At 48.0% G+C, this 12,091-nt stretch overlaps 2 protein-coding genes and 1 pseudogene across 7 annotated transcripts; 1 reads left to right on the top strand and 2 right to left on the bottom strand.

Annotated features, from left to right (window-relative positions):
- The first annotated feature begins 1,643 nt into the window (after nt 1-1,643).
- On the top strand, nt 1,644-4,562 carry LOC123425584 (DNA mismatch repair protein MLH1-like). Of its 6 annotated transcripts, XR_006621863.1 has the most exons (6): nt 1,645-1,773; nt 2,029-2,193; nt 2,680-2,857; nt 3,138-3,659; nt 3,786-3,840; nt 4,142-4,562. XR_006621863.1 is itself a non-coding variant. In XM_045109276.1 (5 exons), exons 1-4 carry the CDS (start codon nt 1,705-1,707, stop codon nt 3,656-3,658), a joined length of 933 nt encoding a protein of 310 aa, XP_044965211.1. In that variant the 5' UTR covers nt 1,645-1,704; the 3' UTR covers nt 3,659; nt 3,786-4,562. The 6 variants fall into 6 exon arrangements, 4 of the variants coding, with proteins under 4 accessions (XP_044965210.1, XP_044965211.1, XP_044965213.1 ...); XR_006621862.1 differs by having other exon boundaries at nt 1,644-1,773; nt 3,138-3,840; XM_045109276.1 differs by having other exon boundaries at nt 3,786-4,562.
- Nucleotides 4,563-6,026: 1,464 nt separating this feature from the next.
- On the bottom strand, nt 6,027-8,653 carry LOC123429806 (annotated as a pseudogene).
- An 86-nt stretch (nt 8,654-8,739) lies between these two features.
- LOC123425583 lies at nt 8,740-10,320 on the bottom strand. Its single transcript, XM_045109274.1, has one exon. It carries the CDS (start codon nt 9,674-9,676, stop codon nt 9,185-9,187), a length of 492 nt encoding a protein of 163 aa, XP_044965209.1. The 5' UTR covers nt 9,677-10,320; the 3' UTR covers nt 8,740-9,184.
- Nucleotides 10,321-12,091: the final 1,771 nt, after the last annotated feature.

Genomic DNA, 12,091 nt, shown 5'->3' with positions numbered 1-12,091 from the left:
GAAGTAAAAGAATAAAGAGAGGAAAGGAGCTGAAAGGGGAAGCACAACAAAAGAAGAACAAAGAAGCCAAGACCAAGGTTGCACACTTGTGCAAAACATGTGACCAAATAGGATTTCATGATAGTCGCAATTGTCCAAGAAAAAAGTGATATGTAACCAAATAGGATTTTGTGTCAGCATAACTCTTGCAATCTAGCAAAAGTGATATGTACCGTTGCCGAGCAGTCTAGCAAAAATGATCTCAGATGCTATGGATTGAAGCAGAGGATGGAAAATAATTGTCTTCAAGTTGTTCTCAGTTGTACAACAATTTAAGATAATAGGAACAAAGCATAAGCAAATGTTTCTTTCGGAAATTTCCATCCACAACAATTTACATTCGGTACTTTCTGAACAATCAATAATACATTCACTTTGTAAACTTCAAGCTACACGAATGCTGAGCAAACAGAAAACTGCAATCGATTAGCTACTCAGAAGGCTAATCAACAAGTACATGATACACACATCACATGAGAACAAAGAAAATTTCAGAGTTGTAACAGGCGGCCAATTTCCTGCCCTCACGCAGGCACACCGGCAATCACGCCCAGCACATCCCAGTCCATAGCTTGCAGTTTGCACGCACACGAGCTCCCGAGCGACCACGGAACCAGCAGCAGCTCCCGAGCGACCAAGGAACCAGCAGGAGCCACGGCTCTGTTCCGTGTACGTGCTCGACGCCCAGCACGCCGACGACCCCCGCGCCCCTTCAGATCCTCTCCGCCGCTGCTCCATGGCATGAGCTCGGCGTCAGAACCAGCGGAAAGTAGGACGAGCGATGTAAGCTGACAGTGCGGAGGCTGCGGACTCCGGTGGACTCGACGTCAGGACCCGCGGGAAGGACATGCGCCGGCAACAGCGACCACGGATGGATTTCGATTGGGGATTGCTGAGCTCATCACCGCCGCGCAGTTGGGATAACCACCGTTTCCTGTTTAGGGATAAGACGCAAGGGTTAATTTGCAAAAAACAGGGTCCGGACGCGGGCGCTTCAGTGCAAAAACACGATTAGATCCGATGGCAGAAACTCTTTGGATGCAGGGATACAGGAAACAATCGGATGCATAAGATACGACGCCAAACACTAATCCCTTCGTTAACGAAACCAACTACTGATCCCATCGCTCACCAAACCCACCCCACGTTCACGCTGGGAAACTGCCCCGCACTCACGAACTCGCCCGCCCACCCCGTCCCGCAGCCGCCGCCGCTGGCCCCGCCTCGCGCCGCCCGCTCGCCTGACGCACCTCCTGCGCCCCGCCACCGCCGGCGCCCTCCGCCGTCGACGTGCCTCCGCGCCCCGCCAACCCTCCGCCATCGACGTGCCCCGCCACCGCGGCCTCCGCGCCCACCCCACGCCCTGCCGGCCCTCCGCCAACGACGAGCCCCGCCACCGCGGCCTCCGCGCCCACCCCACGCCCTGCCGGCCCTCCGCCATCAACGTGACCCGCCACCGCGGCCTCCGCGCCCCGCCCAGCGCCCCGCCGGCCCTCTTCTCCCCGCGCCTCACCTCCTCCTCCGATCTTCACCTTTCGCCAGCGGCCACTCCCGCCAGGGCCACCTCAGTGCGCGTCGTCGCCGCCGCCGCGCTCCCGGCGCCTCCCGTGCCTGTTCGCCCGCCCCGCTTAGCAGCCTCGTGTCGGTCGCGGCACCGTTCGCTGCATGGCTTGGCGGCCCGACACCACACCAGGATCGGCGTCCGGATCAACTCCTGTCTCTGCAAGTCAAGGGGTATGGGGCTGCTCAATCTCCTTTCTATTGTAGTTTAGTTTTTGATTTAGCGTTTGTAGTAGATTCAGTAGGTGTAGGTTCGTTTTTGCTAGATTCAGTAGGTGTAGCGTTTTTGATCTTATAGGTGATAGAACAGATGTAAGTTTTTTATTTCTCCACCTGCATATTGTTTCTGTTTCTTGATTCTTGTGATACGGCTCGATCATTTGATTCATGTAGCATCGCTCTGTTGATGAAGATAGTGCTCGTTTGCAGGTGAACACTGAGATACTGAAAGAAAATGCTGAGATGATTAATGAGTACTACTTCTCTATTCACATTGATCAAGGTGGCAACCTGACCAGACTTCCTGTTGTACTTGATCAGTACACTCCTGATATGGATCGCCTTCCAGAGTTCATGTTGAGTCTAGAAAATGATGTAGGTTTCCTTTTATTATGCTGCCGCGTTCATTACATATGGTATTTTAAATTTGATCATGATATTTGTTTATCCATTCCCTGCTGAGATGATGGCAAGTAGGTTTTCAGGCTGATACCGTGTTCAAATTTTAATTTTGGTGTTTCATGTAGATATGGCAGCCAGCTGTCCAGAAGTAACTTATGTTTCTTATTTTGTACTGTATAAGTCACTTGGTAATTTCAGTTCCAGGAGTTGTTGCATTATGGCATATTTTGTTCTAGATTGTACTTTAAGTCTGCAAATTGTCAGTCCTAATTTTTAGTGATTACCATCTTATACTCCCTCTTATCCATAATATAAGTCTTTTTAAAGATGTCACTAGGGGACTACATACGGATGTATATAGACATACTTTAGAGTGTAGATTCACTCATTTTGCTCTGTATGTAGTCCTTTAGTGAAATCGCTTAAAAGACTTATATTTAGGAACGGAGGGAGTAATAGATTACCTGGGACGTTGAGAAAGAGTGCTTCAGAACGGCAGCAGCTGCTATCGGAAACTTCTATGCTCTTCATCCTCCCATCCTTCCAAATCCATCTGGCAAAGGCATTCAGTTATACAAGAAAAATAAAGATTGCATGGGAAGTGCTGAACAGGCTGATAACAATTTACCAAGTACAGGTGAGCTTATTGGTTATCTGTATTCTACAGTTGTATACCCATTAAAGTGCATCGAGAACATACATGCTTAGTGTCAAACCCTGGTAGTTAACTGGATCCGTAGTTTCTCCCAGTTTACTACCCATTAACCGGTGAGATGGCATGACGCTAAAATCGACATGCCAAAGAGAAATGTCCGTCACATATGATGCTGCAGCTAGATATTCAATGGGGTCAATTGCCAGTGTATTATTCATTCAGAGTTAATTGCCGTTGGGGCTAAATATACATTCCATTACAGATGAAGATGACATCGATCAAGAGCTGCTTGCGGAAGCAGAGGCAGCATGGGCTCAACGTGAGTGGACCATCCAGCACGTCTTGTTCCCGTCGATGCGACTTTTCCTCAAGCCCCCTAAGTCGATGGCAACTGATGGAACGTTTGTCCAGGTGCCCCTCCTAACCTCGGTTCAGCCCTCCTTCATAGTATATGTTTGTAGCTATACGTGCTTCAGTGTTTTACTTATGTTGGTGCACCATAGTCTGTTACTGTGCTCCTCTCTATTTTTTACTGCTCAATGTCGGCGCCACAATGTTGCCCATTACGTTTTTCATACAAGCATTGACATTGTGTTGCCTAAAAGGTTACCTAAAGTCGTAAGATTCTGGCATCGAACACTTGGCATAGTAATTTCCCCAACAATCACCAAGCCACATACAGACGACATTGTTGAGAGTATGCAAATCCGACTTTGTTTCGACAGCGATATATCTGAGAGACATACGGACATGTCTACGAACTCATCTCCAATTTATATTTGAGGTATTCTTTTTTATTGTTTGTAGTAGAGATTAATTTTTCCATGTTTTTTAGAACAATTTATCCATGATGTGTAAACGTTGTTGGCAAAAACTGATTATCAGCCTTATGTGTGACTTCCTCCAATAGAATTCCCCAGCCTTAAATCCAAAATCTGGAAGTGGACATATCAATCCAGTCTGAGGTATTCCTGGATGTTTTTTCTTAGTTTCTATCTATTATTTTTTGTCTTTTGAGTTATGTTGATGTGAATGCAACTACTGGATGAAGTATATGAAGCAATTGCATCCGAAGATGATTTCTTAGTATGACAATTACAGTATTCTATTCTCAAGATCGATATCCCGAATTACAATTATGTAGACTCGAGCTTCTGCATCATTCCATCAAGATTTGTTCCGTGGAGATAAAATTATGCCTAACTTTTCTCTATGTTGTGCTGAGAAAACCTTTTCACGATCAATCCTTTTACCACCTCCTATCAGTTATGCAGCAGCCGAGCTCACCTCAAGGGAGTGCGTTGTGCCTGGCGCACTCAACTCAGTGGAGCGCATGGCGATGGCTGAAGTTGTACTACTCCAGGTTTCATTTGTCTAATTGAGCCACATTTGGGATTTTTGTTGTCGATTTTGGGAGAGGAAGTGTTTACTTTAGAGATGCAAAATTTGTTCCAAAAACCAAAGGAAATGATGTAAGTCATTGAGTGTCATATGGTGAAACAGTTTCTTGAAGGACTAGGATAAAGTGGTTGTATGTCATGAACCTTTCCCTGAAAGGCTTGAGAACCACATCCAAAATCCAAAGGAAATGTTGTAAGGCATCGAGTATTGTATTTTTTCTATCGAGGGATATCATCCAGAAAAATAGAATTCATGACACTGCCAATGGGTGGCAGTGCTAGCTGCAGGGCCCCTGCTCCAGGATCATCACTCAACCATATTTTTGTCTACAACTAGAAATAGGAAGTTGAAGGAAGTTTTATCACTACTAAGATACTTTTTTTTACAACCTCTCATTGTCAACTTTCTTCAAAGATGCATGATTGTTGTATCCTCTCCTACAACATAAAAGATTTGTCATGATATTTCTGGTTGTTTTGTAAAAATCATCATAATGCACAAGTCTTTTCATATTGAAACTCTACTTTCAGTAAACCTTCTGCCTCCAGTCATATATCATATGGAGAGTAAGCTTGGTGGGAGAATACAACATACATTCAGTTAGAAGTTAAAAAGTACAGAATACATGGACATGAAGGAGCCAGAATAAAAGAAATCAAAGAATTGGATGTCGTCTCCTAGCAAAATCTCTTTTGTTCCTTTCATATTTTATATCTACGGGTCACATGGAGGTGCTCTTAGGTGTATGTAATGCTGGGTATCCTTGCCTCTCTTTATGGTCTCGTATTGAAATTTATATGCAACTGTTTCATATACGAGAATGAACATTGTTTTCAAATTCAGTGACCATTCCTGGAAAAAAAAAGATGTCCAATTGCATTGTCTTCCAGAATTAATGTAATTATGCACCATGGAGTACTAGAATACGACAGATGTATTGGTTGTAGACCATGGTGAAAGAGTTTATGAATTAATATTTACAAGTTTGTGAGTAATATATTGCCATCCATCCATAGATTTCTACTCACTTCATTGATTGGCGCTGTTTATTTCTCAGTGTCCAAAATGCATATGATTTTATTTTGTACGCCCAGCCAATTACAGCTTTACTGGTTCTTTTAGAATTAAATGGAAGGACATACTGATTTCAGCTTCTAAGCAAATGTTTAACCTATTCCCTTTCAACTTGAATCACTTGAAATGGAGAGTTTACCGAGGGTCCGTGGAACAAATCTACATGCCATCATCAGAGAAGTGGGAACGACCTACAACATGGGATACCGAACAATTAGTAGGTTTTATGTTCATCGTTTTACGACCTATGAGAGACCGAGTGGATAAACATTATATTCTTTGTAGCAATATGACCAACATGATTTTCACTTTGACTAAAAAATACTTCCTTCGACCGAAATTATTTGTCGCAGAATGGTTAAAAATGAATGTATATAAAACTAAAATACGTCGATAAGTATTTCCGAACAACATTACGTATCCATTTTAATTATGTATGTTTTCAAAAACTAATTTTTTAAAACGTGTGTTGCACGTGTAATATTACTAGTCGTATAATAATGTAATATTACTAGTCGTATAATAAAGGCGAGATAAGCTACGTTCGGCGTTCACTGGATAGGGCTACGATATGTTTCTGAGCTTGAATACCTCCGAAAAAAAAATGCATATCACTTGTTTGACTGCATAGTTCTGTTTATAGGAAATAGAACCATAAATTAGGCAAACCATCAGGTCATATATTTCAGGTAAAATGAGCACAACATAGATTTATATACGGGAGCCACATGGTCAGTTACAAAATCCATGCTCGTCGATGATGCGTATGGCAGCATTTTCTGGTTGAAGTCCCCGTCATACATCCGCTCCAGCATGGTGAAACTGAGGTACGCCGATGACAAGTCCGGGAGGGCCATATCGCCGTCGAGGTACTGCATGACCTGCCGCATGGTTGGTGTGAGCATAACAACGCAAGTTTCAGCACCAGCGAAACCATGTCCAGACTAAACCCATTTGCTCGTATCCACTGCGCCAATGATCGAACCCTTGCGCCATTGCTCGATCACCCAATCCACGAGCACGATGCGGTTGTTGCGCTCGTTTTGCTGAATTGGCCTTCGCCCGCAGGTGATTTCGAGAAGGAATGCACCGAAGGCGAACACATCGGTCGACGGGGTTGCCTTGCCGGTGTGTCCAAGCTCAGGAGCTAGGTAACCCATGGTGCCAACCACATGCGTTGTTTGGGCATCCGCTCCATGATCGTACAGCCTTGCTAGGCCGAAATCCCCTAACCGCCCGTTCTTTTCGCTGTCTAGGAGAACATTGCTTGCTTTCACATCCCGGTGGATGACAACTTGCTCCCAATCCTCATGGAGATACAGTAACCCAGAAGCCACGCCTCTGATTACGTGAAATCTTTGACGCCAATCCAGTGTACCTGAGGATCCGTCATACAAGTATTTATCGAGGCTTCCGTTTGGCATGTAATCGTAAACCAGGAGAAGTTCCCCTTTGCGCCGGCAATAACCAAGCAATGGCACGAGGTTCTGGTGCCGTAGCCGTCCGATGCTTGCGAGCTCGGCGACGAACTCCTTCATCCCCTGCCTTGATTCATGAGACACCCTCTTTACGGCGACCTCCATCTCCGGCTTGCGGAGGTTGCCCCGGTACACACTTCCAAAGCCTCCCGACCCGAGCAGGTTCTTGTCGCTGAACCCCTTGGTCGCATGGTACAATTCTTTGTAAGAGAATCGGTGGGGGCCGAACGCGTCCTCCCAGTCCTCGCGCAGCTCCGAGTACTTGACAAGCCGACGTACAAACATGTAAGCTCCGATGCCCAGAACAAGTACCAGAGCTGACAACGCTGTGGGCAGCACGATCACCAGCACCCTGGACCGTGGCTTTGGCCATGCCCGTGGCAGGGCCGGCAGCGCCGAGATGTAAAGCGCCGGGGCTGGCACGTCCAGCGCGAAGCTTCAGCTGAGGACGAAGTGGCGTGTGGCGAGGATGCCCGTCGCCGACGAGAATCCGACAAACATCGTGCTCTGCGCCACGCCAGAGAGGTCGACGTCGGTCTTGAGGAGGGGCTTCTTGGGCCTGGCCATGCCCAGGGGAGCCACGGTCACGGCGACCTCCGTGGCCCCGCCGTCGTAGTCCACCCACACTTGCATGGCCTTCCGGCTGATCAGGCTCAGGTTCCGGAACGTCCCGGTGCCGTCGTCGTAGTACCCGGCATCGGCAGAACCGAGCGAAACCAGGCTGTCAACGTCGACGCCGACGTGGTTGCTGTTGATGTCACGGAACTCGGCGTTGAAGAGCGTGTCGAGCTCCACGGCGAAGATGCGGTCGCTCCGGTTGCCGCCGTCGGTGACGTTGAGGAGGCCAAGGAACTGGCCTGGCATCGCCGTGGAGAGCAGCTCCCTGGACGCGGAGACGAAGAAGGCCATGCCGTGGCTGCTCAGGTCCGCGTACTGGCCGAAGATGGCGAAGACGAAAGTGGTCGAGAAGGACCGCGCGGCGCCGGTGCCATACGCCTCGCCGCGGAACGGCAGGGGGGACGGGTGGAAGGCCTGGCCTTTCGTCTGGATGGTGCCGTTGGTCAGCATGAGCAGGCCGTTGGGCATGATGGCCGCGCCGTCGAGCGTCAGGTTCACGCCCGCGAAGCCGTTATAGGTGAACTGCACGCCGTTGCCGCTCGCTGCGGCCGCGAGGAGCAGGAGCAGAGTGACCATGTGGAGAAGCATGGCTCTCGTTCTTGTCACTCTGCCTTGGCCAGTGGCGCAGGGAACGCCGGCTCTCTGTTCTTTCTTGGCTTTGGCTATGGGGTGTTGCGGGTCATTCAGGGAGGCTTGTGGCGCGTTCGACACACGTACCAACTAGGCGACTAGCGACTGAAAGCTACGTAGATGGGCAAAATCGACAAATCTGACTCCTACAATGAAAAAATTCACAAAGTAAACTGTCTTTGAAATTTTTTCATGAAACTGACCCTTTTGTGTGACGCCCGACACATAGACGTCACACTACACTGTGTGACGTCTTAGTCGTAGGCGTCACACCCCGTCCACGCTGGCGTTTGACAGCATCACATCCCAGCAGTGTGACGCCTAAGCTTTAAACGTTGTACTTGTGACAGTGTGACGCCGATCACTTAGGCGCCACCCCCTCTAGCGTTGTTGTAAGGAGACAGGGCCGGCCGGTCTGGTCAGCTGCGAGGTCGGACGAGGGAGCTCGCGTCCATGGCGGCCATGAAGGTCCTGCAGGAAGAGAGAGATAGAAGAGATTAGGAAAAGAAATAGAGATCGGAGAAGAGGGCATGGCGCAAGGGGAGCCACGAGGTTGAACTGCTGTTCACCGGAGTTGTTGGAAGAGGGCATGGCGCAAGGGGAGCCACCAGGTTGAACTGCTGCTTACCGGAGTTGTTCGAAGAGGCGTGGAAGAGCGGGGTATTTAAAAATGGAGGAAGTATATACAACAAGTAATATATACATATAATGGCTTGACTTGGTCATAATACTTACTAGTTAATTACTTGGAACAAGCAAAGCCAGTGCTGAAGATGAAGACAAACAATAAAACAAGCAAGCAAAAGCGGAGGGAGGGAGAAGAAACGCTTTGGATGCCCTGCTTTGCTCTCGCACGAACAGATGCATTCATTCATCATCTGTGATCGCTCAGTGAGTGTGGGTTGGTTGGTTGGTGAGAGCACTAAACGAAGAAGATTCATTGCTGCTCTGCTCCCCACTGGTTGGCAGAGTGCTGGGGAGAACTACTCTGACAGAGTGCTGGAGAGAGGCACCCAGATCACCACTGGCAGCATCAGGACCGCGGGGGAGAGCCCCGACGGGCGAAGCTCCAAGAAGGCCTGGTCCAAGATGAGGGCACGACCTGGGATCAAAGACGGTTCTGACCAAACCGTCCGCAGCCACGCCTATCCCCTGCCTTCCAGCATCGGCTCAATCCACCGGCAACCTCGAGCCTCTTCGGGGAAGGAAGAGGGACCTCTGGAAGCTGCCGACCGACGCAGCCCGTCTCCACGTCGCCCCAGAGCAGGGTGCGCCGCGCGAACGACGGACGCTCCTCCGTGAGCGACGACACCACGCTGTTGCCGCCGCCGCTGCCCGTCTCCACGTCGCCCCAGTCCGCCTCGCTCCCGCTCTTCCGCTCGACCCCTCCTTCCTCCTCGCCGTCCTTGCCGCTCCTCATCGGCCACCGGAACGACACCATGCGCCTCCCGTCCGCGTCGGTGTCCCCTTTCCTGGACGACGCCGGCGGCACCATCCAGATCTTGGACTCGGACAAGCTGTCCTTTGTGAGCTTCGCCGCGGCAGGCAGGTCGGGAGGCTGCTGCTTCTGCTTTGTCGTCACCGGGTAGCGGAGCTGCATGTGTGGCGCCTAAGCCCTCGGCGTCACACTGCATCATGTGCAACGCCCGAGGCTTAGGTGTCACACGGTCAGGGGTGGATCCTGAAGCGCCAGCGTGACCTTTTTGTGTGGCGTCGACTGCTTAGGTGTCATACAGGATAGTGTGGCGTCTAAGTGTCGGGCGCCACACAAAAGGGTCAGCTTGGTGAATTTTTTTTAAACTAGGTTCAATCTGTGAATTCATTCAGCAAAGAGATTAAGTTTATCTATTTTACCACGTAGATGGATGGGTGCGCTCTGGTCATCGACTGGCGGATGACTCCACTCTCAAGTCTCAAGTCATCGTTGTTACCTTGGCAAGTGGGCCTTGCAGCAGCAATCTGGGAGATTTGAAGTTAGAAACTTCAGATTTCCACACCCGTTGAACATTCACAAGAATTTCAGCACTGACGCACTGCATGTCTTTAACGTGACTCAAACTACATCAAGTTTTATTTTCCACATTTCGTTTTATTTTTTTATTAAACAATACATTTTAACTTAGAAAAAGAAAATATTTGTCATATGGTCAAATAATCAGGTTGACTGCAACTGCATGTTTGTAATGGGACTCAAACTATACGAAGTCTCAGTCGACGAGTCAGCCGTTGAGTATTTTGTTCGCTTCAAGATCGTGTCGGGTGTGTTTCTCTTTGTTTGAGCATGTATAAGGTGCACCATGCCATTTCCTTTCTTTTGTTTTTTGCTTTCTGGGCTACACAGGTGGGCCTTTTTTGTTGTTGCGTAGGCTGCATTTTTTAAGCACATAACAGGCATGTTTCTTTGTTTGTTTGTTTTTTCTCTCGTGTTCAATTGGTTTGGACCTCCTATTCGACGTCTTCAGCGCCGGTTAGGGAAACCGGCACCTGCAGCGCTCTACCTCATGGGCCGGTTCATGTAAAAATGTGTTGGTCATTAAAAAATTAAAAAAATCACATAATTTCAGAAAGTTCATATTTGCAAAAAAAAAAATCAATTATTATGAAAATAAGTTCAAGGATTTTTGACGAATATGTTCATGGATTTTCAAAAAGTTCACAGAATTCAAAAAAATAAATCATTGATTTTGAAAAAAGTTCATCAATTTTTAAAAACAGTTCAGTGATTTTGAAAAAAGATCATGAATTTTAAATTGTGTTCATCAATTTTCAGAAATGTTCATGAATTTCCAAAAAAACATCAATTTTCAAAAAAAGTTCATCGATTTCAAATAAAGTTCACGGGCTAAAAAAGTTCATGAAGGATCTCTACATGGGACAACCCATTGCGGAGTGCTGCACGCGCCGGTTAGCAAATTTTGCGTGTAATCGTCGCTTGTGGCCTTAAATAGGGTTTCCGCAATTAGTTTGCTTCCAGTTTTTTTGGGTGACGGGCTGTTTTACTGTGCGTCAGGCCTGCTGGTCTTTCCTTTTTCTTTATTAATGCGTGGGAATGTTTGTGTGATGGCCTAGTTTTTTAGGTTTTCATTTTTGTGTTCTTTTTTATTTTCTTTTCCTACCTCTTTTAATATTTTGTAAGTGTTTTTTAACAAACATCGGCGTCCTAGTTGACGGTGTCCTGGACTAGGGGTCCTAGGCTAGTCGGTCTAGTTCATGGGCGAGACTAATAACCCGTTAAGAAGGAAGGAATCCGGAGGCCTTTAACCTATGGCGTAAGCATATCAGACTTCATCAAGCACCTGTCGTGTACACCAAGTATGTTTATTAGAATTCGACATGTAATCTCTAGACGACAACCGACCATGTGTAACCCTAGATAGAGGAGCCTGTCATGGCTGCCTCCACCCAGCCGTAGGGACGTCGGCGCTATCCACCGTGGTGAGCACGGGCAGGGTCTGAGAAGTGGCCTCCCCAACCCGTCGCGGGTAGGAGGGGAAGGGTGGTGCTCCGTTGACGTGCTAGATGGAGGAAGCACGCTTGATGAAACCTTCTCGCTTATCCTAGAGCATTGCGGGCTCTAAAAAACAAAGGACTAGTCAAAACTTGTGGAAGAGAGGAACCACTGCATGGGAAACAAAATAAAGTGAAGCTTATACCTCCTCAGCGACGGTCTATCCCTGCGGGGTTCGACAAGACCGTCCTTCGATTCGGAAAATACGACCTTGGCCTTGGCGGCAGCCCTGCACGGTGCGTCGTCGGAGGCCTTGATAAGGCGTCTCAGGGTGCGGCGGCTGTCGGCCCCCGCGACCTCTTCGGCCGCCGCCCTTTTCTTCTTTGGGGATGAAGGGCCCTCACTCGCCTTCTCCTCAAAAGCGCAACTTCTCCCTATGCAGTTTTGGTAATTAACAACAATATATAGTTCATTAAGCTAATAAGCCTATTAAGTACTCCCTCCGTCCCATAATACAAGAGTATTTTTACACTACACTAGTGTAAAAACACTCTTATATTATGGGAT

The sequence above is a fragment of the Hordeum vulgare genome, chromosome 2H, assembly GCF_904849725.1.
Source record: "Hordeum vulgare subsp. vulgare chromosome 2H, MorexV3_pseudomolecules_assembly, whole genome shotgun sequence".
NCBI lineage: Eukaryota > Viridiplantae > Streptophyta > Magnoliopsida > Poales > Poaceae > Hordeum > Hordeum vulgare.
This window is presented reverse-complemented; position numbering and strand designations above follow the sequence as displayed.

Coding starts and splice junctions, on each gene's coding strand:
- LOC123425584 (XM_045109275.1), top strand. CDS start 1,705: ATGGCTTGGCGGCCCGACACCACACCAGGATCGGCGTCCGGATCAACT. Junction 2,194..2,679: donor TGTTGAGTCTAGAAAATGAT/GTAGGTTTCCTT, acceptor AGGGAGTAATAG/ATTACCTGGGACGTTGAGAA. Junction 2,858..3,137: donor TAACAATTTACCAAGTACAG/GTGAGCTTATTG, acceptor ATTCCATTACAG/ATGAAGATGACATCGATCAA.
- LOC123425583 (XM_045109274.1), bottom strand. CDS start 9,676: ATGCAGCTCCGCTACCCGGTGACGACAAAGCAGAAGCAGCAGCCTCCC.